The sequence below is a fragment of the Solanum lycopersicum genome, chromosome 6 (assembly GCF_036512215.1).
Source record: "Solanum lycopersicum chromosome 6, SLM_r2.1".
NCBI lineage: Eukaryota > Viridiplantae > Streptophyta > Magnoliopsida > Solanales > Solanaceae > Solanum > Solanum lycopersicum.
The window spans coordinates 39,582,232-39,601,882 of record NC_090805.1 but is presented as its reverse complement, the minus strand read 5'-3'; the positions used below and the strand labels follow the sequence as shown (position 1 = coordinate 39,601,882).

The window sequence follows — 19,651 nt, the reverse complement described above, 5'->3', positions numbered from 1 at the left end:
TTCCGCAAAAGCTCTAAATTTCTTGAAAACTGAAAATACTTGAGACGTGTTACTTAGAAATTACACCCAAGCCATCCTTGTTAAGTCATCAATAAAGAGTAAAAAATGCTTATTGTATCCCAAAGATGATGCCTGCATAGGTCCACACACATCAATGTGAACTAGTTCAAGTTTTTCATTTGCCCTCTAGGTAGCACTTTTAGGAAATAATTTCCTGTGTACCTCACCCATCTGATATGACTCACAAACTTCTTTAGACAGTGAAATATCAGGTAAATCCTTAGTCGAGCCCTTTTCATACATAGACCTTAAAGTAGCATAGTAAAAATGACCATGTCTTTTGTGCCACAATCATGACTCATCCTTACTTGCAAAATTTTCACCATCAAACCCCTCATCTAAAGGAGAAGTTTTATCTGTTAGGTAGTGGAGCCTGATTAATTTTAGGCTAACCTATTTTTCTCTATTTTAGGATTTCCTATTTATTCTTTATTTATTCTCTGTAACCAAAAATACTCTGATTTATTAATATAAATATACCTCACCGTCGTGGAAGTTTACTCACGGGGTGTTACCACAAAATATTGGGTTTTCTCTCTCTCTCTCTCTAGATTTCTCATCTCTTTCTCTTGAAAGTTCTTATGTTCTTCATTCATCTAGTGTGTGTGCGTTAAATCGATCCTAACAACTAGTATCAGAGCTAAGGAGATTCAACATGATCACAGAAGATAGATTGTTTGAAGCTTGGAATCGAGAAGTTTGATGGATCCGATTTAAGTTTCTGGAAGATGCAGATCGAAGATTATCTGTAGCAGAAAGATTTTCACGAACCGTTGACCGGGGTGAAGTCGGAATCTATGACGGAGGAGAAGTGGAAACTCAAGGATCGCCAGGCTCTAGGGTTGATCCGGTTGACTTTGTCAAGAAACGTGGCGTTCAACATCGAGAAGGAGAAGACTACGTCCGGTCTGTTGAAGGCACTGTCAAACATGTATGAAAAACCATCGGCTATAAACAAGGTATATTTGATGCGTAGATTTTTCAATTTACAGATGTCTGAAACTGGATCCGTTTCTGATCATATAAATGAGTTCAATATGATTGTGAGTCAACTCAATTCTGTGGATATTAATTTCGAAGATGAAATTAAGGCATTGATTTTGATGTCATCTCTGCCCGAGTCTTGGGATACTGTTGTTGCTGCGATTAGCAGTTCCCGTGGATCTGAGAAACTGAAGTTTGATGGAATCCGTGATGTTGTTCTTAGCGAAAGTATTCGCAAACGAGAAGTGGGAGATTCATCGGGCAGTGCTCTCAGCGTTGATCGAAGGGGGAGAAGTAAGACGAAAGGTCAAAATCAACATGGTCGATCAAAATCAAAGAATCGAGGAAAATCACTAAACAGATCAAACGTGACTTGTTGGAACTGTGGATAAAAATGGCACTTTCAGACGAACTGTAAAAAGCCAAAGAAAAAACAGAATCAGAAATTTGGAGATGACAATGATTCTGTAAATTCAGCAGAGGACATTGGGGATGCTCTAATCCTTAGTGTGAACAGCCCGGTTGAATCATGGATTTTGGATTCTGGTGCATCTTTCCATTCGTCTCCAAGCAAGGAGTTGTTTCAAAATTTCAAATCTGAAAATTTTGGAAAAGTATATCTTGCTGACAATAAAGCCTTAGAGATTGAAGGAAAGGGGGATGTTTGCATAAAGACCACCTCGGGAAACCAGTGGACATTGAAAGATGTCAGATATATTCCTGGGATCAAGAAAAATCTGATCTCTTTTGGTCAATTGGATAGCACGGGATATGCAGCAGAGTTTAGGAAAGGTTCGTGGAAGATCGTGAAAGGTGCTATGATAGTAGCTCGTGGCACCAAATCTGGAACCTTGTACACCACTGCAGTGTGTATAAACATGACCGTTGTTGCTGAAGGTGCTTCCGGTTCATGTTTGTGGCACAACAGACTTGGACACATGAGTGGTAAAGGAATGAAGATGCTGGTTGCAAAAGGAGCATTAGAGGGTCTGAAGTCTGTTGATATGGGTCTTTGCGAGAGCTATGTTATGGGCAAACAGAAAAAAGTAAGCTTCACAAAGATTCCTAGAGAGCCAAAGAAAGTGCAGTTGGAAATGGTCCATACAGATGTTTGGGGACCATCTCTAGTATCATCACTTGGAGGATCCAGATTCTATGTTACCTTCTTTAATGATTTCAGCAGGAAGGTATGGGTTTACTTCTTGAAGCATAAGTCAGATGTGTTTGCAACTTTCAAGAAGTGGAAAGCTGAAGTTGAGAATCACACCGATTTGAAAGTCAAATGCCTAAGGTATGACAATGGAGGAGAGTATGACAAATCAGAGTTCAAGGCATTCTATGCAGCTGAGGAAATCAGATTGATGAGAACAGTTCCTGGTAAGGCAATGCAGAATGGAATTGCTAAGAGGATGAACAGAACATTGAATGAGCATGCAAGGAGTATGAGGATACATTGTGGGCTGCCCAAAACACTTTGGGCGGATGCTGTGAGCACAACTGCATACTTGATCAACAAGGGACCATCAGTTCCATTAGGGTTCAAGATTCCAGAGGAGGTGTGGATAGGAAAAGAACTCAAGTACTCACACTTGAGGACTTTTGGTTGCACTGCTTATGTTCATGTTGATCCAGAAAAGAGAGACAAGCTTGATGCCAAGACTGTGAAGTGTTACTTCATAGGCTATGGTTCTGATTTGTTTGGTTACAGGTTTTGGGATGAAAATAACAGAAAGATCCTGAGACATTGTGACGTGACATTTGATGAGTCTGTCTTGTACAAGGACAGAGAGCAGAAGGTTCTAGAGATTACAAAGCAAGTGGGAGTTGAGGTTGAGTTGGAGAAGAGTAACCCCAGAGATGTCAAAGCAGATACTCAACCAACTCCTACTGAAGAATCTGAAGTGGAGCAAGTTACACCTGAGCAGGTGTTAAGGAGATCATCCAGATCCATCAGGGCACCATATAGGTATTCACCTTCATTACAATATCTATTGTTGACTGATGAGGGGGAACCAGAGTCTTTTGATGAGGCCCTACAGGTGGAGGATTCGATCAAGTGGGAGCAAGCCATGGATGATGAGATGAGGTCACTTGAGAATAACGACACATGGGTGTTGACTGAGCTACCTGCAGGGAAGAGAGCTTTGCTGAACAAGTGGGTGTTCAGAATCAAGACTGAACCAAATGGCAAAAGAAGGTTTAAGGCTCGTTTAGTGGTTAAAGGATATTCACAAAGGAAAGGTATTGATTATGCTGTAATATTTTCTCCTGTTGTGAAGTTAACCTTTATTCAAATTCTGTTGAGTATTGTTGCATCGGAGAATTTGCATCTAGAGCAAATGGATGTAAAAACAACGTTTTTACATGGAGATCTAGACAAAGAGATCTATATGCAGCAACCTGAAGGATTTGTGGTTCCAGGAATGGAACACATGGTGTGCAAGCTCACCAGAAGCTTGTATAGACTAAAGCAAGCACCAAGGCAGTGGTACAAGAAGTTTGACTCCTTCATGACCAAGAGTGGATTCTGCAAAGCTGAAAAGGATCCTTGTTGTTACTTCAAGAAATACACTGATTCATATGTCTTTCTACTCTTGTATGTGGATGATATGATGATTGTAGGATCTAGTATGAGGAAGATTAACAATCTGAAGACAAGGTTGTCTGCAGCGTTTGAGATGAAAGATTTGGGTCCAGCAAAACAGATTTTGGGGATGAAGATTTCTCGGGATAGATCTGCTGGCTCTTTAAATCTATCTCAGGAGTTGTACATTTAGAAGGTGCTGAGCAGATTCAGGTTTAATGATGCTAAACCCAGGACTACTCCATTGGCAAATCACTTTAAATAGTCAAAGGAGCAGTCACCCAAGACTACCGAGGAGCGTGATCACATGGCACTTGTTCCATATGCTTCAGCAGTTGGTAGGTTGATGTATGTTGTGGTCTGCACTAGACCTGATATAGCACATGCAGTGGGAGTTGTTAGCAGGTACATAGCGAACCCTGGGAAAGAGCATTGGAAAGATGTGAAGTGGCTTCTGAGATATCTGAGAGGTACATCCAGTACTTCACTTTGTTTTGGCAAAGGCAATGTGACTCTACAGGGTTTTGTGGATGCTGATCTTGGTGGGAATGTTGACTCGAGCAAGAGTACATCCGGGTACATTTACACCATAAGTGGAACAGCAGTGAGCTGGAAGATTATCTTGAGGAATTGGGCAAGAAGAAGAGCGAGAAGATTCTTTACTCAGATAGCCAAAGTGTCATACAGTTGGTGAAAAATTCAGTCTATCATTCGAAGACAAAGCACATCAGAAGGCGATACCATTTCACTCGCAGGGCAGTGGAGGATGGTGATATGTGCTTGGAGAAGATAGAGGGTGCAAAGAACCCGGCAGACATGTTAACGAAATATGTTGATGTTGGGAAACTGAGGTTATGTAAAACCTCAGTTGATCTTCTGTAGTTGTTGCTACAGATGTTGCGGTACGGTAAAAATGTTGATAGTGAAGAGGTTTTTTTTTGAGAATGTATTTTTTGGATGACTGAGTCAGTCTCCAAGTGGGAGAATTGTCAGGTAGTGGAGCCTAATTAATTTTAGGCTTTCCTATTTATTCTCTATTTTAGGCTTTCCTATTTATTCTCTGTAACCAAAAATACTCTGATTTATTAATATAAATATACCTCACCGCCGTGGAAGTTTACTCACGGGGTGTTACCACGAAATATTGGGTTTTCTCTCTCTCTCTCTCTCTAGATTTCTCATCTCTTTCTCTTGAAAGTTCTTGTGTTCTTCATTCATCTAGTGTGTGTGCGTGAATTCGATCCTAACATTATCCACCATCTCTACTTTAACAATCAAACTATCTTCAGAGTCAAAAATCAAACAATGTTTGTCCTTAAAATATGGAATAGCCTTTAGACGTCATTTGAGCCACACTTAACAAGTTACATGCTAAAGAAGAAACATACAACATATCACGTATAAACTTTGTACTTTGTGTAGTGTGAAAGGCAATTGAACCCTTTCCAAGTGCATCTACCGTCTCACCATTTCCCATCCTTACTTTAGTTTTAATTGACTTGTCAAGTGTATGAAACATGAGCTCATTGTGTGACATGTGACTCGTACATCCACTATCTCTGACCCATGATGATTTGTTGGTTGTGTTTTCTTCATGAGAAGCCATAAACAAGCTTTCTTCTTCCTTTGTGAACTCTTCAGTAAAATTTGCTTGTTGGACATGGCGTTGTTGTGGTTGATTCTTATTGAGCCTACATTCTTCTCAATATGACCCATTTTTAATATCATCAGAATTATTACCATTGTCAACAATATTTGTTGACTAATCAAATATTTGTTGAGTAATCAACTTTTGCTTCCCCTTTTTTCTCCTTCAGTGAAGGAAAATCTCTTTTTTAATGACCCTGCTCCCCACACTCATAGTAGTTCTGCTTTCTGTCTCTAGACTTTGATCTATCATTAAACCTTTTTCTATTGAAATCTGTATGATGTGTTCTTCACCTTCAGTTCTGCTTTCTGGAAAGTTCTTCTTCAACTCCTTAGAATTTAGTGCATTACTAACATCACCAAGTGAAATATTGTCTTTTCCATACAGCAACGTATCAGCAAAAGTATCATAAGACGGTGGTAAAGAACATAACGCAATTAAGTTTTGATCCTCACTTTCAATTTTGATATCTACATTCTCAAGTCCATTATAATTGAATTAAACTCATAAAAGTGAGTTTTGACCGGTGTACCTTCATTCATACGGAGATTGTATAACCTTTTTTTCAAGTAGAGGTTGTTTGTCAGTGATTTTTTAAGAGTGCAAATCTTCTTACTTCTTACATGTCGTTGTTGCAGATTTCTATTTAGAGCGCAATTTCCATAAGAACATTATTTGTAATGCGCACGAATATCGCACTCAAAGCCCTTCCCTTCAAGTATGCTTGTTTTGTTTCTTTCAACATTTTTGGAAAATCCTCCTCGATTGCCTTTCACAATCCTTGTAACACCAAAGGTGATCTCATTCTAATCTTCCATAGACTAAAACTAAGATCATCTTAACCCTTGATTATGTCTAGAAACCTTAACAATGCTCCAATACCAATTGTTGCAGAAATATCACGGATTAACTAGCACACAATCACAAACAATGAAAAATTAGAGAAGAAGAATAAACAAGGATTTAATGAGGTTCCGCTAGGCCTACTTCTCCCAATAAAAGCAGAGAGAGTTGTTCACTATGAAAGAAAAAAAAGAAGCTTACAATACTTGGGAGTCTCCTAGGACTACATTGTGTATCATGTACCATATCATGGAATCCCAAGTAGCCATAAACCTCTTAGAATAAGGTTTTTCCTAATCCTATTAGAACAATAGGAATTATAGTTTCCTAAAATACACTAGGGCGGAATAATTCAAGACATAATTAACATCTATATTTTTTTGTGTAAACACATGGGGTTAGAGGATTCATATCAACTTTTGTAGTTTTTAGGATCCTTGTAAGTACTAGAGGAAATGATCAAAATGGTCCTTCATGTATGGGGGTTGAATTATTTTTGGCCTTAATATATATCATTTGATTGAAATAGTCTTTAATGTATGTAAAATGAGTATAATTTTGATCTTGAGCCTTAAATTTGATCATTCTCGTATAATGACCCTGAAGATCATTTTTATAAACTTTTTGTCACGGCCCAGAGGTACCCCTAGATATAAGATGGTGTATAGAACCCTAAAGTTCTCCATACAAGTCACTTATCATATCATAACATAAAGTAATAGAACAATAAAGAATAAAACAACATTTAAGTCCAAAATAGTTTTATAGAAAAAGCTGAAGTCTAACTGATGTCTCAACATAACCATTTATTACAATCGAAAATAGTGGGCCTAGCCCATATATCATGTTCAAAAAGAAAATACGAAATAGAAACTAGAATAAGGAAAGTCTAGCTATGCCCTTTCAACGTTCAAAGCTTGTTTTCAATCACCAAATCTAAAATCCAATCATTACATAGGGATTTTACCATAAATTCATGTAATTCTATTACTTCATGTTTTAGATCATGAAACTCCTCTTTCATAATCAATAACCCACATTATGAGATCACAATTTGGAGAACATAGGGTTTGCATGGGTTCATAGGGTAAACATCATAAAAGCATTGTAAATCTTCAATTCATGAATATTTAAACATAATTAAATCATTAAGATCAATAATCAAAAGAACTCATGGTGATTGAAGAAACCCCTAGCTAATTGGGGAATTCTACAATTTGAAATAGAGGGATTTGGAGACTCCATGAATGAAAAATATCATACTTCAAGTCCAATTTCTAATCTTCAATGGAGGATTTAGATCCTTAGGTTGAAACCCTAGGTGAAATCTTCTTCATCTTCTTTAAGTTCTAAAGAGAATATTTGGGAGGAGTTGGTTTTTCTTTTGGGAATTTGGAAAATGACTTAAATGGGGTGAATTTGGGGTAAAAATATTTATACAGGGGTTCTAGATATAGGTAAAACAACATAGTATAGGAACTAATTAATTAGGAAACCACCCAATTGCCCATGAGTTAATTGTGAGTTGTCATCGACCTACCAACCGATGGACCCAGTCAGCAGTCCATCCTGGTGAACCATGGTTGGTGGTCAGAGACTTTTGTCTTGACCTAAGGTTCCAAGACTACGGTTCGTGGACCCACCTACGGTCCGTAGAACCAACTGTGGTCCATGCCTGGACAATTCCTAAGGCACCCATCCACGGACCCACCTACGGTCTGTGGCCCACACCACGAACTGTGGGTGTCCCTTGTGGATGACACCGGGGAGTTATAAAATTTGTTAAGCTTTCCTCTTTCGAAGACGGGGTGTTACACTTTTGGAAAACTTATCATTTTGGCTCTCTCGATAATTGTCCCAATTCATGCTTTCACTTTTTTAGTTTATGAAGTTGGTCTTAAAATTGGATTGGAAATTTGAAACTTTTGGAAGCTTTAGAGTTTTGGACACCTCAAGTTGTTAAAAGTGGAAATTGGCAACAAGCGAAACTACGTGTCTCGAAAGGGTCTTTAATCTGTTCCATCAGCTCCAAACTGCAGAATTTGGTTGTTTTCAATTATGGGGTCATTTTTGTGGATTTGAGCCCTTGAGTTGGAAGTTTAAGTATAATTAGGCCAATAGTTGACTTTGATCAACACACGGAGATTGAACACTAAGATTGGAATTCTGATGACACTACTGGATTAGAGGGATGTTTTAGTCCTACATAAGATCTTGGTTGAGATTTTATAAGTTTCGAGGGCAGTTTAGTGTTTTTGAGTAGAAGTTAGTTTATTGCAACTTAAATGGATACTTATGGAGACTTTGTATCCGTGTTCCGGCATTTCACTGAGTCTGGAACGTCGAGTTTAGTTGGGTAGCATATCTGGTTTGTGTGTGCAAAATTCCGAATGAATCTCGAGGGTTCATTAGGTGATTTTGTTGAGTCTTTGCGTTTGCTGATGTGTTGTATTTGATGCATGTTAAGTATTCTTTCTGATCGCGAGGCTCTTGGTTGCGGTCACATTGGTATGTGGTCTTGTGCTTCACGATCGCATGGAGGATGTTGCAATCGCAATAGCATCTTGAGCATCCTGATTGTGTGGCCCTGTGTCACTATCACGATGGTCAATTAATGAGTTGACCAGCATTACTCATCACAATGGGTCGCGATTGGGAAGGGTAAAAGTGACCTGGATAGATTCTCCTTTCCAAAATCATGGATTAATCCTTATTTCACCATTTTTGAACTTTGGGAGCTCGGTAAAGGCAATAAAAAGGGGGCTTTTCGAGATTCTTCAATTGGGTTTTTAACTCCCCATCTTTATTACCCACTGTTTACTTCAAGATTTTGTTACCCCATCAGTAGAGGCTATTTAATTCCTTATTTCGAAGTCAAACATTTCGAGTTTTCTCAAGAATTTGGATTTTTAGAAAAATGGTGATATGAACTTGGTTTCTATTCATTACAAGTATAGTCAGTCCACACAAATTTATATTTTTTTATTCCCTTTTGGTGGATCTTTTTGTTTTTGAAAGTGAACTTTGTCCATGATTATACCGTGCGCAACAAGGCTTCATTGAAAATTACACCATATAGATAGGGAAAATGATTTTTTTTGCATATCTGTAAGTTGTTGAATCTGCTTGGCATAAAAAATATTGAAATTCTGGCTCCGCCACTACTGGTAGTTTACTAACCTTATGCCAATTTTTTTTTATTATTTAGATTTTGGTTTTGACTCAGATACGAAAGAGAGGACTACATCTTCAGGGACAAAAATGCAGCCTTTACTGTCTGATTCTCCTTTCGGAGTCATTACTTGTAAGGCTGGAAACCGAATCTGTAGCAGTTTAACAGCAGAAAATCCTTTGACGAGCACCAGATTTTGTGATCTCTGTAGCAGTGAGCCTGGTTTTTGCGGAGACTGCTGTTGTATACTTTGCGGGAAGCTTATTGTTTTGGACTATGATGGGTACAGTTACATCCGATGTGAAGCTACAGTAGTTGATGGCCACATATGTGGACATGTTTCCCATCTAGAGTGTGCTCTACGATCTTACATGGCTGGGACAGTCAAAGGAAGCATCAATTTGAATGCAGAGTATCTCTGTCGATATTGTGATTCAAGGACGGATTTGGTTCCACATGCTTTGAAGCTTTTAAGCATTTGTACATCTGTTGCTTCTTATGCTGACATCAAAAAGATTTTGAATCTTGGCATTCGTATTTTGTGTCACTCACAAAAAAGTAGTGCAAAAGAGTTGTTGGATCGTATTAACTCAATCAATACAAAGGTATAGCTAATTGATTAATGGTACTTTGTTTCCTATGACACTATCTTTTTTTCCAGTTTTGAGGTTTAGTTACTAGAATAATCAATTTGATAATCATATCAGCTTGTGAAAGGAGTCGGCATTCAAGATGCATTGAAAAGGGAAAACTGTGGGGATAGCACTGGTAACTTCTCTATCTTGTCATAGTCTTGTTTGTGTTGACCTGTCACTTCGACTTGAATATCTGTATTTGAGCTAGATATTTATGTGCAAATGTGTTTATTTTGTTTTAAGTATAGTCTATTTCATGATAAAAATATATACATCTGTGCATCGTAAGTTATGTCTATTTCAGTGCTTCCTGTTGTCCACAAATACCAAAAACGCTTGGTGAAAACTAAACTGCAATATTACAAGAAAATTAAATTGGAGTGCCTTGGAAAGAGTATGAAAGAGGAATTATTTGTTGCACAACTAGTGCATCAGTTAAATGCTATCCAACTGCTCTTTGGTCCTAACTAGATGAAGGAAATGAATAGCTTCCTTTTTAAGAGTTTGGAACTTTGGTATAATCACTCAAGGATCTCTTGTAGGGTGTTGTTTCCGTCAATTGCAGCAATAACATCTCCTGGTGTAAAGAGTTCAGCCTAGCCTCTACGGCATAGAATTGAATGTCACGTCCATGATCTGTATCACCACATTGGTATGTGAAACAAAAGAGTAGTGCAACAATGCCTAACTTGGAAAAACACTATTCAAAGGCTGGTTTTGGCAAGGGCTTGGTAAATCCTAAATGTATCAGCAAGTTGATCACAAGCGTAAGTGTGTGTGACAAGACCTCGTGTTCTTGAACTTGGTTCCTAACATAACAGAACATGGGACCTAGCTGTTATTCTGTTTGGTGTAGGATCTGGTTTTGTTGTTTGATACGGCCACTCATAGAGTCCGTTCTTATTCCGATCTTGTACCAGTGGCTTTTGGGAATGCGGGTCCTTCCAAATAAAAGTAAAAGGAAAAAGCTCAGCCGATGTCAGATTGTCTTGACGAAACTTGGCAGACAAAAGTCAAGTTTTTTATTGATGAGGACAAAGAGTGTTAGAAATTAAAGCCTAAAAGCAGAATTAGATGCTTGTATAAGAGATTGAACCAGTATGAGTACTAGAAATGGTTTTACAGTCACCCATGGATATGCCCTTATTGCCTGTCTACTCTTCATGATTGTGCGGATCAGTGGTGACACGATGAGTCCCGCCAGAATCCAAAACCCAAGACCTTCAAAATGATTGTTCGATTCGAAACAATATACATCCGCAGTGTGACCTAATTTTTGGCACAGTTGGCAGCAGACAGATTGTCTCGAATTCGACCTCCAGTCTTGCTTACTGTTGTTGCTGGACTTTTGAGCTACAGGAGGTTTCCATTGTTGATTGTTGAAGTAATTAAGCTTGTTCCTATAAGACTTGGATGGCATGTTCATCTTCTGTGTGACAGCAGTTGTGATCATGGAAGATAAAAAGTTTATAATCTGTAAGCTTGTGAAACAACAGTTGTGATCATGGAAGATAGTTGTTATTGTTCTTGTGATTCTTCTTGTTGGGCTTGATGGGCAACCATATTTTCTAAAGATGATTGTCTATATGTCGTGTCTTCCATATTTCTGGAATCTTGATTTAGTGCTCAATTTGTTATTATTATCGAATCTTGTGTCAATTCATACCCTACATATTTCTAATGTCATGTAGGATTCTTTTAATCTTTCAAACTTTGGACAATGATTTTCATGAAGTTAATTTCTGTATTTTTCAGCTAACTGTGGTACCTCGCAAGATCAAAATCTCAGTCAGAAGCGAAAGACACTGGATGACTCAAATCAGCCTGAACTTTGATTGTAAAGTTACCCTTATGGGAGGCAACAAGTACACAGTGGAATGTGCAAGCTAATCCCAACTTTAGCGTTACATAAAATGATTTGGTATTATGATTTGATACATTGCTACTCGTACATTAATACATTATCACCATGTGCTAAAAAAGAAAGAGGCCAAGTGTGTTCATTATTTCAATGGAACTATATACCTTGTTGTTTAAGTAAACATACATATGTATGTTACAATTGCCAAGAACTTGTTGTTTTGCGTACGTACTCTTTCATACTAACTTTGGACATATGGTGTTATAACTTTGGTATATATATATATATATATATATATATATATATATATATATATATATATATATACATACATATATATATATACTAGTTTCTGAGAACGTGCCTTGCACGTTCGTCCCTTATTATTATTATTAAATTTTTATATACTAAAAAGTTAAGTAATTAAAAAGATGCTTAAATTAACAATAGTAGTTTTACCATTTATCTTTTATTCTCTAAATAATAACAAATATAATATGAAGAACATTAAATAGATGATATATCTAGTTATTTTTTTGTTATCCTTCTCTCATTCTCTTTTCTTCTCATGTTGAATAGTGCAATTCCTATGATAATATCAATCTTAATAAATTGGTTCTTAAAAAGCGTATTAAAAATTTAATTCTCAAAGTGTCTTTACATAAATAGTGGAGAATGACTCTTCACAATGAACTTTAAATTTTAAAAAATTATGTGTATGAGAAATAATTAACAATCAATAAGTAGGCAGAAGACTATCACAATATCATAAATAAAAGGGATAATGCCCAAGTACCCCCTCAACCTATGCCCGAAATCTCAGAGACACACTTATACTATACTAAGGTCCTATTACCTCCCTGAACTTATTTTATTAATAATTTTTTACCCCTTTTTAGCCTACGTAGCACTATCTTGTGGGCCCAACGATGGTTGACTTTTTTTTTTCAAACTGGTGCCACGTAAGCTAAAAAGGGGTAGAAAATTACTTATAAAATATGTTCAGAGGGGTAATAGGACCTTAGTATAGTATAAGTGTGTATCTTGGATTTCGGGCATAGGTTGAGGGGGTACTTGTGCATTTTTCCTAAATAAAATAATATCTCTAAGGCAAAAGTAGACATTCTAGTTTGAAAAATAATTACTACTTTACTATTTATGGGTCCAGCTCCAATCAATAATCTATAGATGGGAGTTTGACAATTTTCCAGCTATAGTTAAAATTTTACATAAAAAATAAATAGCTTATAATCACAGTAGATAGACGTTTTATGCATAAAATTTATAAATGCTAAAAGATTTCGTCAATGTGGTACATATGCAAATTTATGATACAAACACTTGGTATATTACGAAACACACTTGAAGCCATTACCATGATTAATATGTCAATTATTTTTATCATTATATCACATATACGTTTTCTTTTTTAACCTTAAAAAGTATTGTACACATGATTTATGAAGAGAAAAGAATAATACTCCTTTTTTTATAACATTTCTCTTTGATAATTAATATAAATTGAGCAATATAAACTTTTCAAAATGACTTATTCTAGATATATGAACAATTTTAGGAATGAATGTTCCAACAAACAAATAATAGACTAATAAGATCAATAAATTATATATATAAACGAAAAGTTTAAATAAAAATACAACCTCAATCACATATATACTATATAGAGTATGATCCATTCTTTATCTCCAATTAAGTGGGCCATTTTATTTAGGATATGGATTCATTCATATATATATATATATATATATATATATATATATATATATATATATATATATATGATTTCTCATTTAGTCATTCTTCTCACTACTCATAAATAATAATTTCAAAAATATATTTATACGAAAGTAGAATATTCTATCGAGAGCCAAATAAGCATGTCAAATGAACTGATTAATCTTTCATTAATATGAATTTCATCAGTAACTAAGATACATAGCAGAACATGAATTGTATATTACTATTTTCTTCATGTGGGACACAAAATATTCTAATAAAAAAATATAATCATATGAAAGTACATCAACATATATAAAAAGGAAATATATAATACTTAGGACGGACAAAAAGGAGCGGATAAAAACAAGGGAAAAAGGTCTGATATACCCTTCAACTTTGTCATTTAGAGCTGATATACCCCTTGTTATGAAAGTGACTCATATATACCCCTACTTGTAAACAAATGGCTCACATATACCCTTTTCCTCTAACGGAAATGAAAAAAAAATTTAATCTAAATTTTTATTATTTTTTTTCTAAAAAATATAATCCCATATGAGTAAATTTAATCCTCGTCAAACATATTTTTTTTTTACTTTTTTTTGTTTCAATGACTAATTTATAATTATTATTTTGATAATCAAATTTATTTATGTTTCACTAATATTCTTGTAAAACTTATTGTAGATGACCAAATTTTTTCTTCGAATACGAAATTAAATTACTATACACACAAAAAAAATAGTTTAATTTTTTATTCTTTAAACTAAGGAATGAAAGAAAACAACAAAATAAGAATAAGAAATTCAAATAATTATAATAAAAGAAGTCAAAAAATAATTTATGTATGAAAAAAATTAAAATTATACCTTGAACTTTGATAGAAGAATCATATATACCCCTAAATAATTTTTTTTAAAAAAATAGAAGTAATAAATATAAATTTAAAACTAATTTTTTAACTTCCGTTAAATGAAGGGTATATGTGAGCCATTTTGTAATGGCAGGGGTATATGTGAGTCATTTGTATAACGGTAAGGGCATATATGAGCCACTTTTATAACGAGGGGTATATCAGCTCCAAATGACAAAGTTGAGGGGTATATCATACCCTTTTCCTAAAAACAAAAAAAAAATTACTACGCATACAAAATGATTTGCAAAGTTCATTTTTGCATGATAATCTCTCATCCTCCTCTTGTCATTTACATGAAAATCATACTAGGTAATTTATAGAAGTAGCTATGATGACCTTTGACTAGATAATTAATTTGCATTAAATTAGTTCAATGATTTTAGTCCATATCATATTTGTTTAATGGAAAAACTTTTCAAATACTCTTGATTTTTACAATAGAATAATTTATTATTAATGTGAATTTGATTCATGCACCTCTAAATGAGTTATTTATTAAATATTTAATTATATTTTATAATATTTATTTAATTATTTTAATATAAGGATAAAATGGTAATTCAACTTTGAGCTTTGAATCTTCCCACTTATAATATAATATAATATGATATATATATATATATATATATATATATATATATATATATATGTAGACACACACACACTTAGAGATTTAAGCATGTTTTCAGTCAGCATTTCTTTATATTGCACTTATTTTAACTGTGTATATTGAATAAGAGTTAGTAGATCATGAGTTGAGTAGAGCCAAGGTAAGTATTCATTCTTACTCCCTTTCAAGCCTTGGTTTTGTTAGTTCTCCAACTCGCATAATCTTACATTCAATGTACTGATGTCAGTTGGTCTGCATTATTTTATGATGCAGACGCAGGTAACCACGATCAACATGTGGTGTTTCGTTGATCCAGATTGAGCTCCAGAGTGAGTGGTGAGCCTCTTTACTTTCCAGAGGACATCAATTTCATGTACTTTTAGTAGTTTAGTTTTAGGATGTTGTGGGGTATGTACCAACATTCCTCTTCAGTCAGTTTAGAGTCTTTGTGGACAATAGTAATTTTTTTTAGAGTTTGTTTCAGTTATTGAGAGTTGTGTGTCATTTTGGCCAGATTTATGATATGAAGTATTCTTTAAATATGTTTCGGTCTTGCTTAGGTTGAGTTTAGTATTTCACTGAGTTAAGTAAGTCAGGCCAAGGGTTCACTTAGGGTCCAACAATAGCATTCGAGTTTTGATTCCGCCCAAGGTGTAGGCTCAGGGAGTGACAACTTCTTTTCTAATTCTTTTTATTTTATATGAGCGTGGGTATATTTTGTAACGAAAATATATTTGTGAAGTTATTATAATTTTTGTTCTCATTACATGTATTCTTTTATCACTATACTCTTATTTTCTTTTTCTTTTTTATTAGGTATCTAACTAGATCAAAACTTTAATGTTTTTCGGTGTGAATACTTCGGTAGGCCAAATTCATCTCAATTTAGCATGTTCAAGAAGTAAAATATAAATAATAGTAACCTGCAAAATTCCTTCATGCTTTCTCGATTCTTTTGTATATTGTTTTTTTTGTCTCTTAAGTTTTAGGATTCTTGTAATCCAGTAAAAGACAGTTTCTTATAATCAAGTTCCAACATAGGTTTTGGTGAATCAAAAGTGAAAAGATAACAATAATTAATTACCTAAAGTAAAAGCTCATAAATGTACGGGCTAACTTCTTACGAATCAATATTAGATTTAAGCAAAGAAATATGTATATATTACTATAAACATAAATTTAGATAAGTTTTACTATTTTACCATATAATATATGGAACATTGTTTTTATTATATCAAGTTTCTAACTACATAAATCACTCACAGAAGAAAGTTCCTTGAGTGTTATATATATATATATATATATATATATATATATATATATATATATATATATATATATATATATATATATATATTATATCACTTCTCTTGTTTTTTGGTTTCTATCGTTATTCTTTTTAAATTTTCCCTTTTTCATAATGTGTTATTAATCTCACATTAATTAGTATTGCTTTATTGTATATCAATAAAATCCGAAAAGTGATATATCCACTCTCTTTCTTAATCATTTAAAAAATAAATATTCATAATTTTAAATTATACGCTTACACTTTGTATAAGTTATATGCTTATAGTTTTTATTTGGAAGAGAGGATTTTGTATAGTTTGTTTCGATGAAAAGTGCAGTAGCATATAATATTATGTTGCTCTTTTTCTTTCTTTCTTCTTCTATATTTTTCTTTGAGGTATCGACTATATTTTTTAAAATTTTTTTTTATATGATACAATTTTTGGACTTGATTATTTTAATTATAACGTAATAATATTAATAATATATATATATATATATATATATATATATATATATATATATATATATATATATATATATATATATATATACATGTGGATTGTTGCTTAACATCTTTTTTTTTTGAATTAAAATACAGATTGCATGCTATATATATACCATCAACTATTCAAATGATGTGTGTGTTTATTACATATATGGTGATATATAATTTATGTAGAAAGAAAAAAAACAACTGACAATGCAAGTGTGACTTTGAGCATAACTATATTTTTTTGAAAACTGTCCTCTTTTACCATCAATCGGCTATTGATAAATTGGACCTTCACCAACAAGATGAAACAAAAGTCCAGGTAATCAACAAACTGAATAATTAAGATTTACTCTCTAATCCAAATTAAGTGAATTGTCAAAAGTTTTTTTATAGTTCAAAATAAGTGAAATTTTCAAAGTTCAAGATAATTGTTACTAGGATTTTTGTTTCCGTATCTATCCTTTCTTTTAATAATGTTATTAATTACTTTACGTTTGTTAAGAGAATAATTGAGTAATATTAATAATTAAAAAAATTAGTCTTTAATGTTGTCCTTAAATATTTTTGTTTAAGAGGAGAGTTATAATATATAAACTAGAGGAAGTACAATTGATTTCCCTAATACATAATTAATTATATTCAAAGAATGATACAATATAATTACTCTTTTAATTATTGCTCATTAAGGAATGTGACAGGTGTGTACCAATTCACACATGGAGGGAATATAAAAGTTTTTGAGTACTAAAAAAAAAAACTTAGTATAGCCTTCGCATTTCACAAGGCCGTTTTAGGGTTTTGATTTTTTCTTTTTCCTTTGCTTTTGAATTTTATGTTTTTCTTGTTTGTCTAGGATTAGCAGGAGAACAATTTAGTCAAGTTCCTACTCTCAGGTATGTTCTCAAATTCAATTAGGGTTTTCTGTTAATTAATATACTTGTCCTCAATGCTTAAAAAATAATGTTTTTTTTTCTTCAAGTAGGTAATGTACTCATTTGTGTTAGAAGCTTTTTATTGTCTTCTTTACTCCATATTAGTTTCATGTTCTCCTTGATTGTATCAATGATATTAGAGTGATCCATCACCCATTGTGCCATGGAGGCGCCTGACCACTTAACTTGTCCTCAGGTGCAAGTTGGTATTTGTAAACAGTTAATCTACAGTTGGTAGATGCAATTATAGCATTGACTTATAGAGATTCAAAAATAAATTTTGAGATAATGCTAGAATATACACCTAAGATTTGAATATCTAAAACAAATTTTGATCTTACCTTATGTCAAGGGGATTCAACAATTTACACATAACTAGGAAAATTGGGTCTGCCATAATTGCAAAGTATTTTTTTTTAGTGAAGGGGGTCTAATTGAATACATTGCGAGAAACTAGTTCCTCCACTAAATTAAAGCGCTAACTATCACTACCTATCCTAAAGGAATTGTCTCCTACAAATAGTAAGTTTAATTAAATATATAGTCAAGTTGATTGTTTCTTATAAAACTAGGGTGGAGTAAATTCAAAACATAGCATTAATGAGAGGAAACCGATAAAGAGTTGTATAAATTCTAATGTTTATATCAAGCATGCTGCATTATATAAGCATTCTGCTGGTTAGGTTGCCAATACTTGTAGTACTTACATTTATTTTCATATGAAGTATAGTTTTTATAGCAAAAAACAGTTTGCTTTCTGATGTGGACTTTGACAGTTCTTTTCTTTATTATTTTTTTATGATTTCAGACTTTCATTGGTATCAACGGAGTTAGAGATTTCCAGCTAAATGTCAGCCAACGAGGAGGTTGGGGAGAGTCTTGCACTTGTTGTATATAATGAGAGTGCATCTACAATCAATGAAACTGGGCTTCAACTGTATCCAGTTTCTGAGAATGAATATGGTGAAGGTTTACCATATGCTCCTATGGATTGGCCAAATGTTGGTGATAAGTGGGGATGGAGGACAGGGAAAAGAGTTACAAACAAAGGCACCTTTAAAGAAAGATATTTGTATCTTCCGGAGCGTTTTAAGGCACCGAAAAATGGAAAGGAAAATGCCTTTCGAAGTAAGGCTTTAGTAAAAAAATATCTCCAATTTGCGTACCCTGGTATGGATATCGATCAATTCTTTGCCTCATTCAGTTGGATGATTCCTTCAAAGCAGTCGGCAAGCTCAAAAGGTTAGCTTCAATAAGGCTCTTCGGTATATATCATGTAGAGATTTATTCAGTTGTTTGCATCATTTAAAAGAAGCAGTAATAACCACATGGCTCATTGTGTATACTAAACTTTGAAATAAATTTAATATTTACCGAGTTATGTGTAAGGACCTATTCCAAATCACATGTCTCACCTCTTGGCCTTTACACATATACATCCGTGTCCATGGACTTTGTTCCATTTCTAATCTTTACGTAGTAGTTTGTTTGTTTTCTTTTCTGTCAAATGTGAATGTTATGATACCAGTTACAAGTACTTGCAGTTTACTAAACAAAATGTGAAAATTTGTATGATATACTGCTAGGAGTAAACTTTGTTATGTTCTCATATTTAATGAGAGTATTTATTCTAATACTCATTGAGAAGTATTTTGAATATCCATTAATATAGATATATCTTGGTTAAGCTTTGAGATTGCTCATTTTACTTTAGAAATTTTTAAGGAAGTCGTTGCCATCCATTTTTGGTCGAATTGTGTATTATAGAAATCAAAATATATAAAAATGTAAACACAATTGTGTTGTTCGTACGGAAAGTATTTGGAATGGTTGTTGTATTTTGGAGAATGTAATTACCTGTTTTATAATTGTTTTATAAT

The 19,651-nt window shown here is 33.9% G+C and overlaps 2 protein-coding genes across 2 annotated transcripts; both read left to right on the top strand.

The window, feature by feature from the left end:
• The first annotated feature begins 3,935 nt into the window (after positions 1-3,935).
• Positions 3,936-10,397, top strand: LOC138349387 (uncharacterized). The gene is made up of 5 exons (XM_069299719.1): positions 3,936-4,033; positions 4,149-4,204; positions 9,328-9,896; positions 9,999-10,059; positions 10,231-10,397. Exons 1-5 carry the CDS (start codon positions 3,936-3,938, stop codon positions 10,395-10,397), a joined length of 951 nt encoding a protein of 316 aa, XP_069155820.1.
• An 8,222-nt stretch (positions 10,398-18,619) lies between these two features.
• Positions 18,620-19,018, top strand: LOC138349386 (uncharacterized). Its single transcript, XM_069299718.1, has one exon. It carries the CDS (start codon positions 18,620-18,622, stop codon positions 19,016-19,018), a length of 399 nt encoding a protein of 132 aa, XP_069155819.1.
• The last annotated feature ends 633 nt before the right edge of the window (positions 19,019-19,651 follow it).

Coding starts and splice junctions, on each gene's coding strand:
- LOC138349387 (XM_069299719.1), top strand. CDS start 3,936: ATGGCACTTGTTCCATATGCTTCAGCAGTTGGTAGGTTGATGTATGTT. Junction 4,034..4,148: donor GCAGTGGGAGTTGTTAGCAG/GTACATAGCGAA, acceptor GTGACTCTACAG/GGTTTTGTGGATGCTGATCT. Junction 9,897..9,998: donor TTAACTCAATCAATACAAAG/GTATAGCTAATT, acceptor TAATCATATCAG/CTTGTGAAAGGAGTCGGCAT.
- LOC138349386 (XM_069299718.1), top strand. CDS start 18,620: ATGTCAGCCAACGAGGAGGTTGGGGAGAGTCTTGCACTTGTTGTATAT.